Source organism: Plectropomus leopardus, chromosome 15 (genome assembly GCF_008729295.1).
Source record: "Plectropomus leopardus isolate mb chromosome 15, YSFRI_Pleo_2.0, whole genome shotgun sequence".
Taxonomy (NCBI): Eukaryota; Metazoa; Chordata; class Actinopteri; order Perciformes; family Serranidae; genus Plectropomus; species Plectropomus leopardus.
The window spans coordinates 17235591-17249925 of NC_056477.1; the positions used below are offsets into that span (position 1 = coordinate 17235591).

Here is a 14335-nt window from a genome sequence, read left to right on the forward strand (position 1 = left end):
AAAGCATTTTTATAACCTCCAACCAGGAGGTTGCACAGATGACTACATAGAACATTGCGTAAAATATTTTTTCTGCTCAAATGAACCTCTTCATTGGGCAGATAGCAGTACTTGGTGCATTTTTGAAACAGAATTTATCTTCATGTGCTGACAAGTTATTTCTGAAGTCCAGCATGTAAGTAAGAAATTATAAAACAGTCCAAGCAGGAACCATAGCATCTCATCCAAACAATACATACATTTTAACATTTTAAAGTAAAGTTTTGCGAACCTTGCTTTTTTTAACATCTTAATAATCATTTTGTTTTGTGTCTTCTTCAAATATTCAACCTGCCACACATTATCATATAAGAACCACGCTGGCCAGTTGAACTGCAGTCAAACAGTGAGATGAAAGGTGAAAAGTAAGCTTCTGCTGATTCTTTGATGGCGTCTGTGTCAACCAGTGAGGGCTGTGTGATCTATTTTTAATGGAGTCTCAAGTTTGGGCTACAATAACCTTCAATGATTAGTGAAGGAAATCCCTTGCCCTTACCCTTTTTGCAGATGACCCGTCGACACTGTGGAGAGAGGAAGCATGATTAGTAAGCAGCCACAGCAGGAGCACTTTTGAGGAGTGTTTTGATATCTGCAGTGAGAATAAATAGGAAATGTTTTCACAAATCTAGACTATGAAATGCCATAGAAACCAAACCAAAATGAAGGAGAAAAAAAAGAAAAATGAAACAAAGTAAATAAAAATAAATAAACAACGTCATGAATGGCTCCTCTACAGAGGCATAATTTATACACTTGATTTTAAAAAACGCTTGTTTTTCTAAATTAACAAGATGAAAATGTCATTAATTCAGAAAACCAAGGAGTTACACAATTATTATCTCAATAATTTTGAAATGCCAAAGAATATATATATACACACACACAAATATATATATATACACACACATATATATAAGCTCATAAGCGTATCATTTGGAAACATAAATGTTTAAAGGTCTGATTCCTTCAAGAATATAAGCACAGATAGATGCTGAATGTTGTTTGTGGGGGCAAAGGTTTTACTCACCACAAATGACAGCTTCTCCGCTTCATACATTTCAGTATGGGTGACCCCGCTGAAAATCAACCAATGATGGTGTGATCACTGCGGTGTACCCACAGAGCTAAGGGGGAAAAAAAGAAGAAGCTGAGAGCTGGATAAATATCAAAGCCAGGTCTCACTCCCATGGCATCGAAATATAGCACTTTGGCAGCTTCCATGGCGTCATAATAGTGACCTTTCACATCTGTGTAAGATACATCAGGCTTTCCAACAACTTTATTGTAAAACCCAACTGCATTATCAGATGCTCAGAGCAACAGATGCTGTTTATATTGAGAATAGTGGAAATGTCAGATAGGTCGCACCACAGTGTTAAATAAATGTAATGTTACAGTTACAGCTGAAAATGACAACAGAAATAAACAAGTTTGCTGATCTCACATATCTATGATATGCAAATCAATAGCCAGATGTCTAGCCAGAAGTGATTGTTGTTGTTGTTAATGGGATGACAGTGACTCAGTGCATAGTAGAGCTGCTCGATTCTGGCAAAAATCATAATCACACTAATACTGAAATCAGGATTATTTACCATAATTACTCATTGACTTTGTAAACATGTTGCATTTATTGAACATAAAAAGAAAACTTCTACAAACAGCTGAACTTAAATTTCCCTTAATACTTTCCCATCAAGCTTCTTTTTATTCCTTAATTTAAGTCCAGTTAAGTTGCTTTGAATAATGTGTCCTTAAATGATGAATGTGTTGCGGTGGTCTTTTCTCCTTTTGTTTTTTTATTGTTTGGTCATAGGCCACTTTGTGTTTGAACTAATGATGATTAAAAAGATTTGACGTGTTGCCATGTTGTGCAGACGCCACCATGTAGCAAATCTTGTATTTTATTCTTTTTTGCTCCATGTCGGACTAAAATGTTCCCAAACAACAGAATTTGTTCTTCCTAATTTGCTCACCAAACACTGTTGCTCCTCATCTTTCCTCATGCTGATACAACTTGCCTGTTGGTAGTATCGGCTGCAAGTGTTGAGTTTAGGCTGAGGGGAGGAGGGGCGAAAATGTGCATGTGAGTTGCAATCAGGGCACAAGGCAAAAAAAGGGTAAACTTGCAAAACGGAATGTGGAAAAATAACTTTTTTTTACACTCATTGTTAGTGTAATTGTTGGTAGCTGACATTAAAATTAAAATCAAAATTTGATTAAATGCACAGCCACGATGCATAGTTTAACACATATACACTGGCTTGTTTATACAGTGTCATACACTTTTCAGCCAGCTAATAGCCCAAAACAAGAACAACATGTGTGTGGTCCTGTGTGCAGAGCTGGCTTATTTGCAGCTCATTACCTCTCACTGAGCCTAGGTGTCAAAGCGTTGAGCTGCAGGGTGCGAAATTGTCTGATCTGTTGCTGATGATGGCTCATTAGTGGGGGGGGGTATGGTTACCCAATCCTGTGAGGCAGAAAGAAATAAGATACTCTTAAATCTGAAATCCAGTGTTATTTGACTGCGACAAGAAAACATGTTGTAAGTGGCTGAAACATGGATTTTATTGATGCGACCCCTTAGACATTAATTAAGAAGACGTTCCATCATGCATGACTAATTATTAGCTGTACGTAAACAAGTGTTTGTGCTTTGCAGGGAAAATACTGGGCAATTATTATCAAGAGCTTTTAACATATGGATGATCTGTTCCTCTCCTCTCTGTTTTACAGGTTTCAATAGGAGTGCCATCCAAGCCTTCTTTTTTCACATTTGTGCCTGTGGTGCAGAAATTACCAACTGAAAGCATTATTATGGAGGAGGAGAGATCTGGAGCTCTGACAGGAAAACCAAATAAGGTACAACAGCAGCAGCAGAACACCCTCAATATTAAAAAATGATGTTATTGCCGACTGTTTTTTATTTTCTGCTTTAATTACAAACTTTTTCAGAATGCACATACTAATTTAATGTGTTTTATTAATTTAGCTAAAGCTGCTTGTAGTGGTATTTTATGTCAATTTCTGTTAGTGTAGACAAACACGCTCATGTTTTTATTTTTTTTTGGGGCCATTTGTGCTCCGGTCAATCGAGGTGCATATTAGTATGTGTAAACAGGGTCTAGGGAAGATTCTTTCTCACTCTTATGCATCATTCTCACTGCACAAAAAAAAAACCCCGCTAACAACCGCTAATATCTGGCTTTTAACGCAAAATGAATTGGCAAGATGAAATGACGTGCTGCCACTAAATAATGTCCGTCTCCTCCTCACTAGCACTAAAACATCGAAACAGCTGTCACTGTGACTCATCTTTAGGGAGAAATAGGCAAAACAGATTCACAAGCTGTAATAATTTCTTAATATATAAATGTATATCTGTAAAAAGTTAAATTAAATCAAATTACATGTTCTAAGATTCACGCTTTCTTACATGTCATTTTCAGTCAGTTATACCAGTTACTTAATAAGTAATTGCTGTGTCAGATTTCTAAACTCATCATATAAAGATGCATTATATGAAGAAGCTGTTTATTTACACTGCAAACAAACAAACAAAAAAAGTAACACAATAGATTAGAAGGCAAATACCAACAGAAAAGCATTAATATTCCTTCACAATACTTCTTTTCTTTTGACAGATGTTTTCTATTTCTTCCTTTTTCTGCTCTTGGGCTCAGCTTTAATTAGGTACTACTTGAATGCACCCAGACTACAAATGTTCAACTGAAAGTTATTGAAATCATCCATCCTGGGGGTCGGTGTGGACCCCCAGTGTCAATTGCCAAAGGGGTTAACATGGTTTTGGATGTTCATCCAGCATCAACATCACGACAGCACCGCAGCTCTGGGTGCCGCAGGATAGCTGACTGCTTCTGCTGCCTGAAGTCAGACTTCAAAGGTCTTCTCACCGGGGGGCGGCACCATTCATTTCTCAACTTCACACACTGCTATTACCTAAAGGAGTAGCAGCTCATCATGTTATGAGCTGCCAATATATGACTACTAAAACCTCTAAATAACTCCGTGTTTTAGCATACATATTATTTTTTGTGCTAAATGAGATTGTAAGTCAGCATGACTCCATGCTCATTTCTCTTGAATGCCGGTTACAAACCAGTCCAAAGGTTGCTACGGGTTCAGTTATCGCGTTACAAACAGGGCAGCCTGACGTTCACCTGATGTGAGTCTGACAAAGTTAAACCAGGCGAGAACACCTTCAGTCTATTTGTGAAAATCACAAACACTCAGACTGCACAGGTTCTGTGTTTGTGAGCCTTATCTCAGTCGTTGCAGTTGGGTTGCACCGTAACCTGTTTCTCCTTTGATGCACTCATGTGGAGCGTATGCTGTGGCATGGGGTCGATGTTTTTTGCTTTCTCACACCTGCTTCTTATTCTGCACACACACATTAATGTTTTCTGTTAAATGTTTGGAAGGGCAAAAAAAGGTTTGATAGTAATCCAAAATGTTGTTTGTAGTTTAGATTGAGTGACATTTTGTCGTTTTAACGTGTGACAGATTCGAAATACTCCCTGCGTTGAGGCGGCTCCCATATATAGAGGGCAAAGGGATGATGTAAAGGATTACCTGCGAAAGGGTTGGCGGCTCATTAACCCGCCACTATGGTTCAGAGCAGCCTGCCATTCTCCAAACCTCCAATTCAAAGGAAAAGAATGGCACACGTGTCCCTTTGCAGTATTTCACATTTCACGTGTAACCTCAGGTGGTCATTATCAGTTTGCATTCTGAGTGGCCACTACTGATGTGAAATATGTTGTACTATGACACAATACTTCAGCTTTCCCACCTTATTATCTTCTTGCTTCAGATGAGAGGGTTTCTTTTCTGTTCCTAGTTAACTCGTTGTGCACTACTGACCTTCAAACAGACTACATTAGCCTAAGTAGCAGCTGATATTTCCTTTATCCTCCCTGAAATACCCGGTGGGTTTTTTCTGACACATTTTATTCAGATTTGTGCCAGAGGGTTAGCTAATGAGACACAACCAAAATAAATGAAGAAAATCTTTGTCATAAACTTTGCCTGAAGCCAGAACCCCAGCAAATGTGATTAAATAGTAAAAATAACGAATTCATGGCAAAATAGCTGTAATTTATCACTCTTGCATGTGCTTTTAAAATACACTAATAGCAAATTTGATTGAAACAGTCTTAAATGTAATTGTTTTGCAAACTTTAATTTCAGCCACTTGTGCGAGTTATTCAGTGTCATCACGAGTGCATTCCTAAGACACGTCAACAAGTTTACATCTGAAAAACTCACAGTGGCTCACAGTGCATTTGGCTTAAGCTCTAATATGAATGATATTACTGACATGAGCTGCCATTTACATTAAATACAGTGCCAAGAATAAATGCCATTCTGACAGCCTAACATTTGTTTAATTACTGCTTATCTACAGTAAGGTAACAGAACAGCACTAAAAGACTTATTAAATCATTTAAAAAGCCTGAAGGGTGTCATTATCATGTGGTGCCATATATACTTTATTTTTAGGACCACGATTACCATTAATGTGGGTGTTCTTGTCAGTAATGATGCAACCCATAGGCAGCTACCCTTTTTAGCGCCACTTAAATCTCACATATATAATCCTAGGATATTCTTTTAATTCGAGTGGAGGCACATGAGCGAAACCTCAACCATCTGAATTTTCAGATTATTTCATTTCATTGCTCCATTTCATCCCCATGTGCACCACGGTGCACATAACGCTAGCATAGCACCAGCTAACTAAGCTAAATAACACAGTACAATAGTGAGAAACAATGAAACAACATATGATTGGCGTCATTAGAGCCCTGAAAAAAAATTAAGACCAGTTAAACTTTGATTTGTAACACGTCACACCCGTCCAAGAGCTAGTTTTCAGTTCGTTACTTTATGTCACCAGCTTCAATTGAAGATGACTTGCAGTCTCTTGCTGTGTCATGTGAATAAAGCATCGGTCACTTGAATCGACTCACATGACTTAGCTACGCTAACTGTCTGCTGTCTGCAGCTGCATTTTTATCAAATCTTTTGTATCAATCTTCTCATCTAACTCTTAGTAAGAAGGTGAAAAGGTGTCATTCCCAAACCTGTCAGACTCTTTCTTCAGATTTTACTTTCATACATTTTAACATGATTTTGGTAACAAAACATTAGTTAAAAGATTTGTTTTCCTTGTTGTTTAGTCTACCATGTTCACATAAATTAAAAAATAGTTAACTCTTCCAGATTATACAGAACCCTCAGAGACAGACTGGGGAAGCTGTAAACAACACAAACCAGGAGGAAACCAACACTAATAGTTCAATGCTGTTAACATCGTCTATTTCAAGAATTCTTAATTAAAACTACCTACCAGGAAGATGGTATAGGATACCAGCAGCAACGACAAACAGAAACAAAAAGAAATGTGTAACAAACAATTAAAGATATTTTTTACTCCGTCTGTAATTTTACTAAACAAATGACTTTTATAGACTGCTACTTTTCAGGATGTCTATTAAAGACATGTATTAACTGTTTATTTACATGTTCACTGTTTAATCTAAATTGTTTGTGGCACATATTACTTTTTTTTTAATTTCATGTATTTAAACCCATGGCAGAGGACATTTTTCATTCTATTCTGTTTTCAGTGCCTAGTTTTCAGAGGTCGAAACTAAGTAATAAATTCATTGAAATGATTTGGACCAAAGGTTAAATTAGTGTGTGTTGGCAGGCCTCTCCTCAGTTGTTGTTGCACTTGGGGCTTGTACTCCACATGGTGTCAGCAGGACATGTGCGCGTACATGTGAATTATATGTGTGGGGCATGTGGTGTGGTGAAACGAGGCACACCCCCTGAGCTCAAAGCGGCTCGCTGAAGCTCACCTCGGGTTCTCTCGGGTTTCACTCGCTCTGTTCCTCCTAAACATTTGACTCATTTCCTCCTGACAGAACTTATCTGCGTCCCATGAGAAGACAACCGGGGAGAACATGTCGGACAGGAACATTTTCAAAGCGGAGAGAGTATTTATCAAGGATTCTGCGGCGGGAGGAGCAGGAAATGCAACCCCACCAGGGACAAAGCCTCATGTAAGTACAACACGAGTCATGTGGAAACTATGAGGGAAAGTTATGACAATGTCAAGAGATAAAGTAAATGACAGTCCAAGCTGGACATTTATTGCTGCTCAAATTGGACACTTTAATTTGAATCTTACAAAAAGTTTATATGCAAATCTTCCAACAAGTGTCATAGTCTGTACTCTATAATGGGTTCATTATGTGAGTTCCCGATAGGAACTTCATCAAAGCATTTTCTTTTTTTTTGCATAAAATTTGGTTACGCTGGCTTTTAAGAATTTACGCACAGAAAAAAAAATCACATTTTAGTTTCCATTTAATAAAGACTTTTTTGTTTTTCAGCCCTCACCGGATCACGTGAGCTTCTCTCAAACTAAAGCTTCTCCTTCAGTCAGTCAGTCTGAAAATACCACCAACCACGCAGCCTCTATGGAAACAGCTGTTGATAAACACAGGGGCATTTCCCAGCGGCAGCGTCACGATACCTCTGGACTTGCTGAGGTTAGCTCGGGTTACTTTGCAAATAGAGCGTCTGTGTCAGAGGACAGAATAAGCCCCACAAACTCTGCAGACCTGTTCCCCACCCCGGCTTCATCCAGAGAGTCCATCCTCTCAGAGGGCTCGGACAGAGAGAAGAGCTGGTCGGCTGCGCAGCTTTACTCTGTCACCTCGCCTGTTTCTTTCAGCCGCACTGTTTCTCCCTGCTCATCTGTTCGCTCTGGCGTCTTCTCCCCTGCTGTCGTCCAGATCAAGAGGCACTTTCTCGCTCCTGGCTCTAGTCTGGTTCAAACACCTTTCTCATCCTGTGAGAGTCTGTCCTCCTCCATCTGTCCCCAGTCCCCTCCTCCTCTTCCACGGCACCGGCCGCCTCTCACCCGACTCTCCCTCCTCACTGCCATCTTGAGAAAAGGCCGTCTTCCTGTCCTGTCCACTGCTGTGCAGAGGCCTTACACCCCCTGCTGGCCTGTTAACCCCGTGACCCTGTCCTTCTGTAACGCGTGCTCAGCAGCCTCCAGTGTGGCCTCCATCCCCCTTGAGTTCTCCTCTCGCTTCTCCTCATCAGCGTCGATAGATAGTCAGAGTCATATTTACAGGGAGCCTAATGAATTTGTGCAGTTGAAAGAGCTCAGCAGAACATGCCCTCAAACTCAAGTGAAAAGATGCTCAGAGCAAATTGGCTCAAGCAGTGTGCCCAGATGGGAGCAGGTTATTTCACCCCTGGCGGTGAAGAGCAGCAGTCTTCCCCGAGCTCCACCTCTATTTTGCTCAAACTTCAATTCTGTCTCTCCACCAAAGCATGAAGCAATAGACTGTTGTGCAACTCCCAAAAAGCTACAACACACACACATGTCCAAGTTTCCTGAACTGAAGCCCATCATCACTTACACGCACCTCAAGGACCCTGCAGATAACCTTAAAGAACTCATCTCACCGTCCCCTGAAGTTATTAATGAGCTTGCACCCCAGAAATTGAGTCGCCAGCCGAATTCATCTCTCTCAAGGCTTCACGCGCTTTCTCTGCAACTGAGATCCCCACCTGTCTGCCCTCCGCCACTTCAGCCTTCTCAGTCACGCTCACCCAGTGTCACATTTTCATGTGACACCGCATCACCACCTGCACAAAACACCACAGTGAGGTGTGAGTCAGGGAGGAGCTGCCCTGATTCTAAAAGTGTCGCTACATCAGCTCACTGTCTGTCTCCTTCCCGCTACACACCCATCGCTTTTCCCGGATGGCCGTCGCCATCCAGCACCCCCACACCTACGCCCTCTCCTGCTCCACCAATCAGAGACTTCACTCCGTCCCCCTCTCTCTCCATGCGCTCCACGCCCTCCCCAAGGCCGGGGAGTGGAATATCAGACTGCAGTGACAGGGAGGGTAAAAAAAGAAAGGTAGTCGCTCGGCTCGCTATATGCATGTTTAAACTGAGATTATTATTTAACTCTTTGAAACTTGGAGCAACATCTGTTTTCATGTGCTGCTTTCAGATGCCTTTCAAATGTATTTAAACCTTTGAGCCCTGAACAAATTGGCACAAATTCTTACAAAAACATGAAGAAAAAGGCAATAAGCAACTTGGTGAGAAATGTTACATAAATAAGAAGAAAAATATATAATATATAGTATATATGGAAAATTATTTTTGTAAAGGCTATGGGAAAAAAAGAAAAAGAAAATTAGGGAAAAATTATATTTATTGCTAATTATAATAATAAAATAGTGAAAATTATTTTATAAAATTATTATTATTTTATTAACAATGATTAAAATTATGCTGCAGAATTATTATTATAATTATTATTAAGAATTATAAAGATTATTAGCAATATTATGTTACAGTTTATTATTATTATTATGCATTATTATTATTATTATCATTGTTGTTAAGAATTATTACAATTTTTTGAGCACTTTTTCTAGGTCTTTTTCTGTTTCTTTTTACATTCCTAAATTATTTTCAGGTAATTTTCTCGTACTTTTTACTAATTTAATACAAATTTTGGGGTCATTTCTTCTTTTGTTGCTGCTTCTTTTCATGTTTATGGAAGAAATCAAGCCAATTTGCTGAGGTTTTAAAGGACTTAACAGTTCTACAAGGCATCTGAACACAGCACAAGAAAGCTGATGTTGATCCAGGTCTCAAAGGAATAATATGTTCCTTGCGACATCCCACGCTATGTAGTTAAAAACAGATTTTGCTCACTTGATAGCTGGATATCAAGTGCTGTTTCTCTGTGGAGCTGTTTTTAGATTTCTGTTTGTGTTTGCCATATCATTTACTGATGTTGTTACAGACTTCTCAGAGAATTCAAACACACTGTTTGATGGATTGTAATGATTGACATGTCTGAAATGTCACATGTTAAAGCAAGAGGGAAGTCATCAAATCGATATAGCAGCTTTTTACAACTGTGGTTTCTGGACCAAAAATACATGCTTGAAGTTGTGCATGATTAGTAGCCTGTGGCAGTGAGAAATAAAGCATGCCGAAAGACATGAAAAACACATACAGTGGATTTCCATTAGACACCTTACAAAGTCTATCTTTAGTAAAAATGTAGATATTTTAATTATTTAATATTCACTGTCTGCTTTTCTCTCAAGACACACAAGATTAAGTCAAGCTACAAATCGCTCGCTGCAATTCCGACAAACACTCTTCTGTTGGATCAGCAGGTGAGTTTACTAGTCTGACGCTAAATCCAAATAACTCATAACTCATATTATTATCCTGTTAAGCATCCAGTCGTTTTTATTGTGGTCACTTTAACGCAATCATACTAATGCTGATACGTTATAACTGTTGCACTTTTAAAGCAGAAAAGGATAATCAGGGTCAATATTTGCAATAAATCTGTACCCTGTTATTCTTCTTTCCCCGGCAGCAAAGATCTATACAGTCAGCACAGTTTCAAGATTAATGTCACCAATTCATTGTCTGACCAGATGTTTCCCCATCTGTTCTGAGTTATGATGTTGAATATTGGTGAAAAAAATGACAACCATTACAATGTCACACTGATTCTTGACCTTTTGGATAAAAAATGTCATCACTTCATCATTTTATCATATGAGACAACTTTGTTATCCTTCTCGTATGAGTTCTTGAGTTATCGCCCAAAGCATTTTATGGGGTCACATTGACCTTTAACCACCATTAACTTGTCAGTTAATCATTGAGTCTAGGTGGATGTTTGTGCCAAAATGTACGTAAAGCCCTCAAAGCGTTCCTGAGATGTGGTGTTCACGAGAAAGGGATGCACAGATGAACAACCCAAAAACATCTATGGCCATAGCTGTCCCTAGTGTGGAGCCGCAAAAAAAGCAGTAGCACAGAAAAAGAGATCAATCTAAAGTCTCCACTCATCAGGCTTTATAGAGAATTACATTTTTATTTGTATTTGCAAGAATTTGACAGAAAACTCATTTTATCAGGATTTTACAGGCTAAGTAAGACGTCGGTTTTTAAACCTTTTCAAAAGTGAAATCTGACTCAAAGAGACTAAAACATGACATATCGGTGAGTTATCACTGCGGTATGGTACATTAGAGCTGCAGGAAGCAAAGCTGTTGGAGAAGTGAGTGAATATGAATTGTCAGGAGGAGCTGTTGCAGTGTTGTCTAAGCATACTGAGTAATCACTCACAGAGAGCAGCAGCCCTGGCAGGGAGCTCAGTCCACTCTGCTTTGCATTCACAGGCGATAGACGAGCAGGTAGAGAGAGCAGAGAGTCCTTTCGACAGGTTGGACAGAGGTGATACATTGGACAGAGGTGTTACAGACACCCATGCTGAGGTATTACTGCACACATCTCTGCTGGTTTTCACTGCACACTTGGTACAACAGTTGGTAACATCAATCATTTTCTACAGATGTGCTCACCCGCTGAGCTCCGGCAGCAGTCGGAGGAACTTTATGCAGTTATTGATGAGATATTGGCCAACTCCATTCCAGAAGTAAATTCATTATTTCATATTGAATTAAATATGAGCAAATGTTGATTTGTGATGTTAAGAGTGATCTAATTGGTTTGTTTTCGTCCTTAAAGAGCAAAACACCCCGGTCTCAGCAGTCATCGTCCAACACTGATCTGCAGGTAAAGTGCGTTTCTTTAAAAGCACGTGGCAAACTCACACATTCTTGAGTTTCTGAATGGAATAGTTAGACTTTTTGGGGTGGAAATACAATTATATGCTGATAGTTAGATCTAAGGCCTTCCTTCCATCTGACTTTTGGCAGATTATTTCTTTAAATTTAGACAAAAAGTCTTGTTTTCACATTTAACATTTACCTGAAATTTAGCCTGACACATTTGGTACAGGATCTCTTAAAAGTTTGGGATGTTCGATGGAATTTAAAGCAAATTTTCACACAAATTGAGTTATTAAACAATGGACCGAGATGTAGTAAGATTTATCACTGCAAAAATGAAATTTCACATGACAATATATATAGTAAAGCTACAGTATGCTCCTAGGCCAAAAAGAAAATCAATAAATATGTGCTGACGTTGCAGAACTAAAAATCCGAAAAACCTAACATGACTAAAATAACAATAATAAGAATATTAGAAACTGTCTAGTCCCCAAGCTTCGCTGCCGGCTCACAACCTGCAGCGATAGTTTAAGCATATGTTCGTGAACAAATCTGGCAAGAAAACACATCAATGATCTATTCTGAATCTATTCTGCCCATAAAGAGGATATTTTTAGTTTTATCATGTGCACACAAGTTATTCATCTTGGGGGAACAAGGTTATCATGTTGTGTGCATAAGTTAATTTACTTCCTTCCACAAGATGATAACTTGTGTCCACAAGATAAAAAACTATTATCTACTATATATGACATGAAGTATCTAATTCTAAGAAATTAAAGAATATCCATCCAATACATAATTTGACAGTTAGGTCTAAACAGAATGAGAGATAAGCAGACAGACTCATGCACACGCGTGCGTGCACACACACAAACGCAGACAGAGACAGAGCTCTATATGTGATTGCAAAAAATCAGAGGAGGACAGTCGCTTGCATTACAGAAGTGAAGAAATGTGTGACATTCGACGGATCACAGTGCTCCTGCTTCCAGTGTGACTGACACATTTATAGTGGATGGACGTAATGTGATGGCTGTCAGGGTAAAAATGTCCGTTCACACCAGAGCTGTTGCAGTTTAGGCGAAACTGCATCACCTCATACCAAATTCATGAATGATTTTATTGCGCCAGTGAATAACAAATGAACAAAATGTCATTGTTTCAGGAGTTTCTTGCAACTAAAAAGTTGTTTATGCAGAACAAGAATGTGGAGCACATCACAGCAGCATGAAAGGTTTTACCATCTCTCATCAACAGCATGCAGACAGGGAAAGGCTAAAATAAAAGTTATAACTAATAGAGTAGTACAGTACTATAAATCACTAAATCAATATAAAACAGAAAATATGAAAAACAAAACTACAGTCAGTGCTCTATACAGTGCTTTATGGAAATACAAACTGGAAGTGAGATAAAAGTGAATTCTAACTATATAATCATTGGCGCAAGAAATGAAATGCATCTGTTCATTATTCATCAAGGAGAAAGCGCCTTGTAATTTCAAAAGGGAACATGAGACATTTCCAAATTAGAATTTTTCCATTTTTCCACCAGAAGAAGCTTTTGTAACTTTTATTTGTTTCAGATATTTCTTTCTTTCTTTTTCACTTTCAGCAGAACTCATCATTTACAAAATCACTGGGACGTGAAACCAAATATGTAAGTAAGAATCAGGTAGTTTGTCTGTTGGATGAGAGGAAAACGCTTTTCTCTGAATTTTTCCAACCACAAGACTGAAATTGACGACCTGCCACTGACAGTTTTATAATTCTGACTTTCACTTTTAGCCCCAAATTCAAAGGACTGAGCTATTATGACATGTTAACATTTGATCATTTGTAAACTCTTGTACTGTGAGCTACAGGGTCCCCTTTAAAGTTATGAGGGGAATATTTTCCATCACGAATTTCATTGCTTCGAAAATTAGTAAACAGAGTTAATACAGCCTGCATTAACAAAGATTTGTTCTCTGGAGGGTAAACACTGCTAAAGATAAAATGGAAGCATTAAAGGAATAGCTGAACAGTTTGGCAAAATGCTTTAATCTGTTTTTGGGTTGTTTTTTTTTTTAAATGCAAGTCACATGTGAGTGTAGATACTACTTTCTCATGCAGAGCCAGCCCTATCCATAAAGCGACATAAGGAATATCTAAGGGCTCCAATGTCTAAAAAATATTTCATTTTAATGAGCATGAGAAAATAACAAAACAAAACTGAACTCTCTTAATAAAAACTCATAATATTTTGTGCCATTTTTGCCCAACAAATAGTGACAAAACAATAAGTGGGGAGAGGGGCAAAATGAACAATTTAGGTTGACTATGTTCCCTAAAAAATAAGCACCCTCATACTGAGAGGTAAGGTTATTTTTCTTTTGACAAAACTTTTTTCTCCTAGATATTATAAGATACTATCTCCTACCCACAAGATGTTATCTCCTACATATGGGATATTATATGGGATATGTGTACAGGATGTTATCTCCTCTGTATGGGGCATTATCTCCCACATAGGGGATGTAACCTGGTACACTAAACACTATGGGATGTATATCTCCTACATACAGATGTTATCTCCTGCATTGAACACTACAGGACATTAACTCCAATGT

General features: G+C 38.6%; 1 protein-coding gene across 3 annotated transcripts in view; it reads left to right on the forward strand.

Annotated features, from left to right (window-relative positions):
* The window catches only part of LOC121954475 (muscular LMNA-interacting protein), a 59043-nt gene that overhangs the window by 31587 nt on the left and 13121 nt on the right, over positions 1-14335 (forward strand). For 2 of the 3 annotated variants that reach the window (XM_042501985.1, XM_042501983.1), the window contains 8 exons: positions 2779-2904; positions 6996-7133; positions 7467-9017; positions 10231-10302; positions 11326-11421; positions 11499-11582; positions 11675-11722; positions 13339-13383. In XM_042501985.1, the coding sequence (XP_042357919.1) occupies positions 2860-2904; positions 6996-7133; positions 7467-9017; positions 10231-10302; positions 11326-11421; positions 11499-11582; positions 11675-11722; positions 13339-13383 (2079 nt within the window). In that variant the 5' untranslated portion in view covers positions 2779-2859. The remainder of the gene's footprint in view (positions 1-2778; positions 2905-6995; positions 7134-7466; positions 9018-10230; positions 10303-11325; positions 11422-11498; positions 11583-11674; positions 11723-13338; positions 13384-14335) is intronic. The other variant, XM_042501984.1, reaches the window with a different exon arrangement.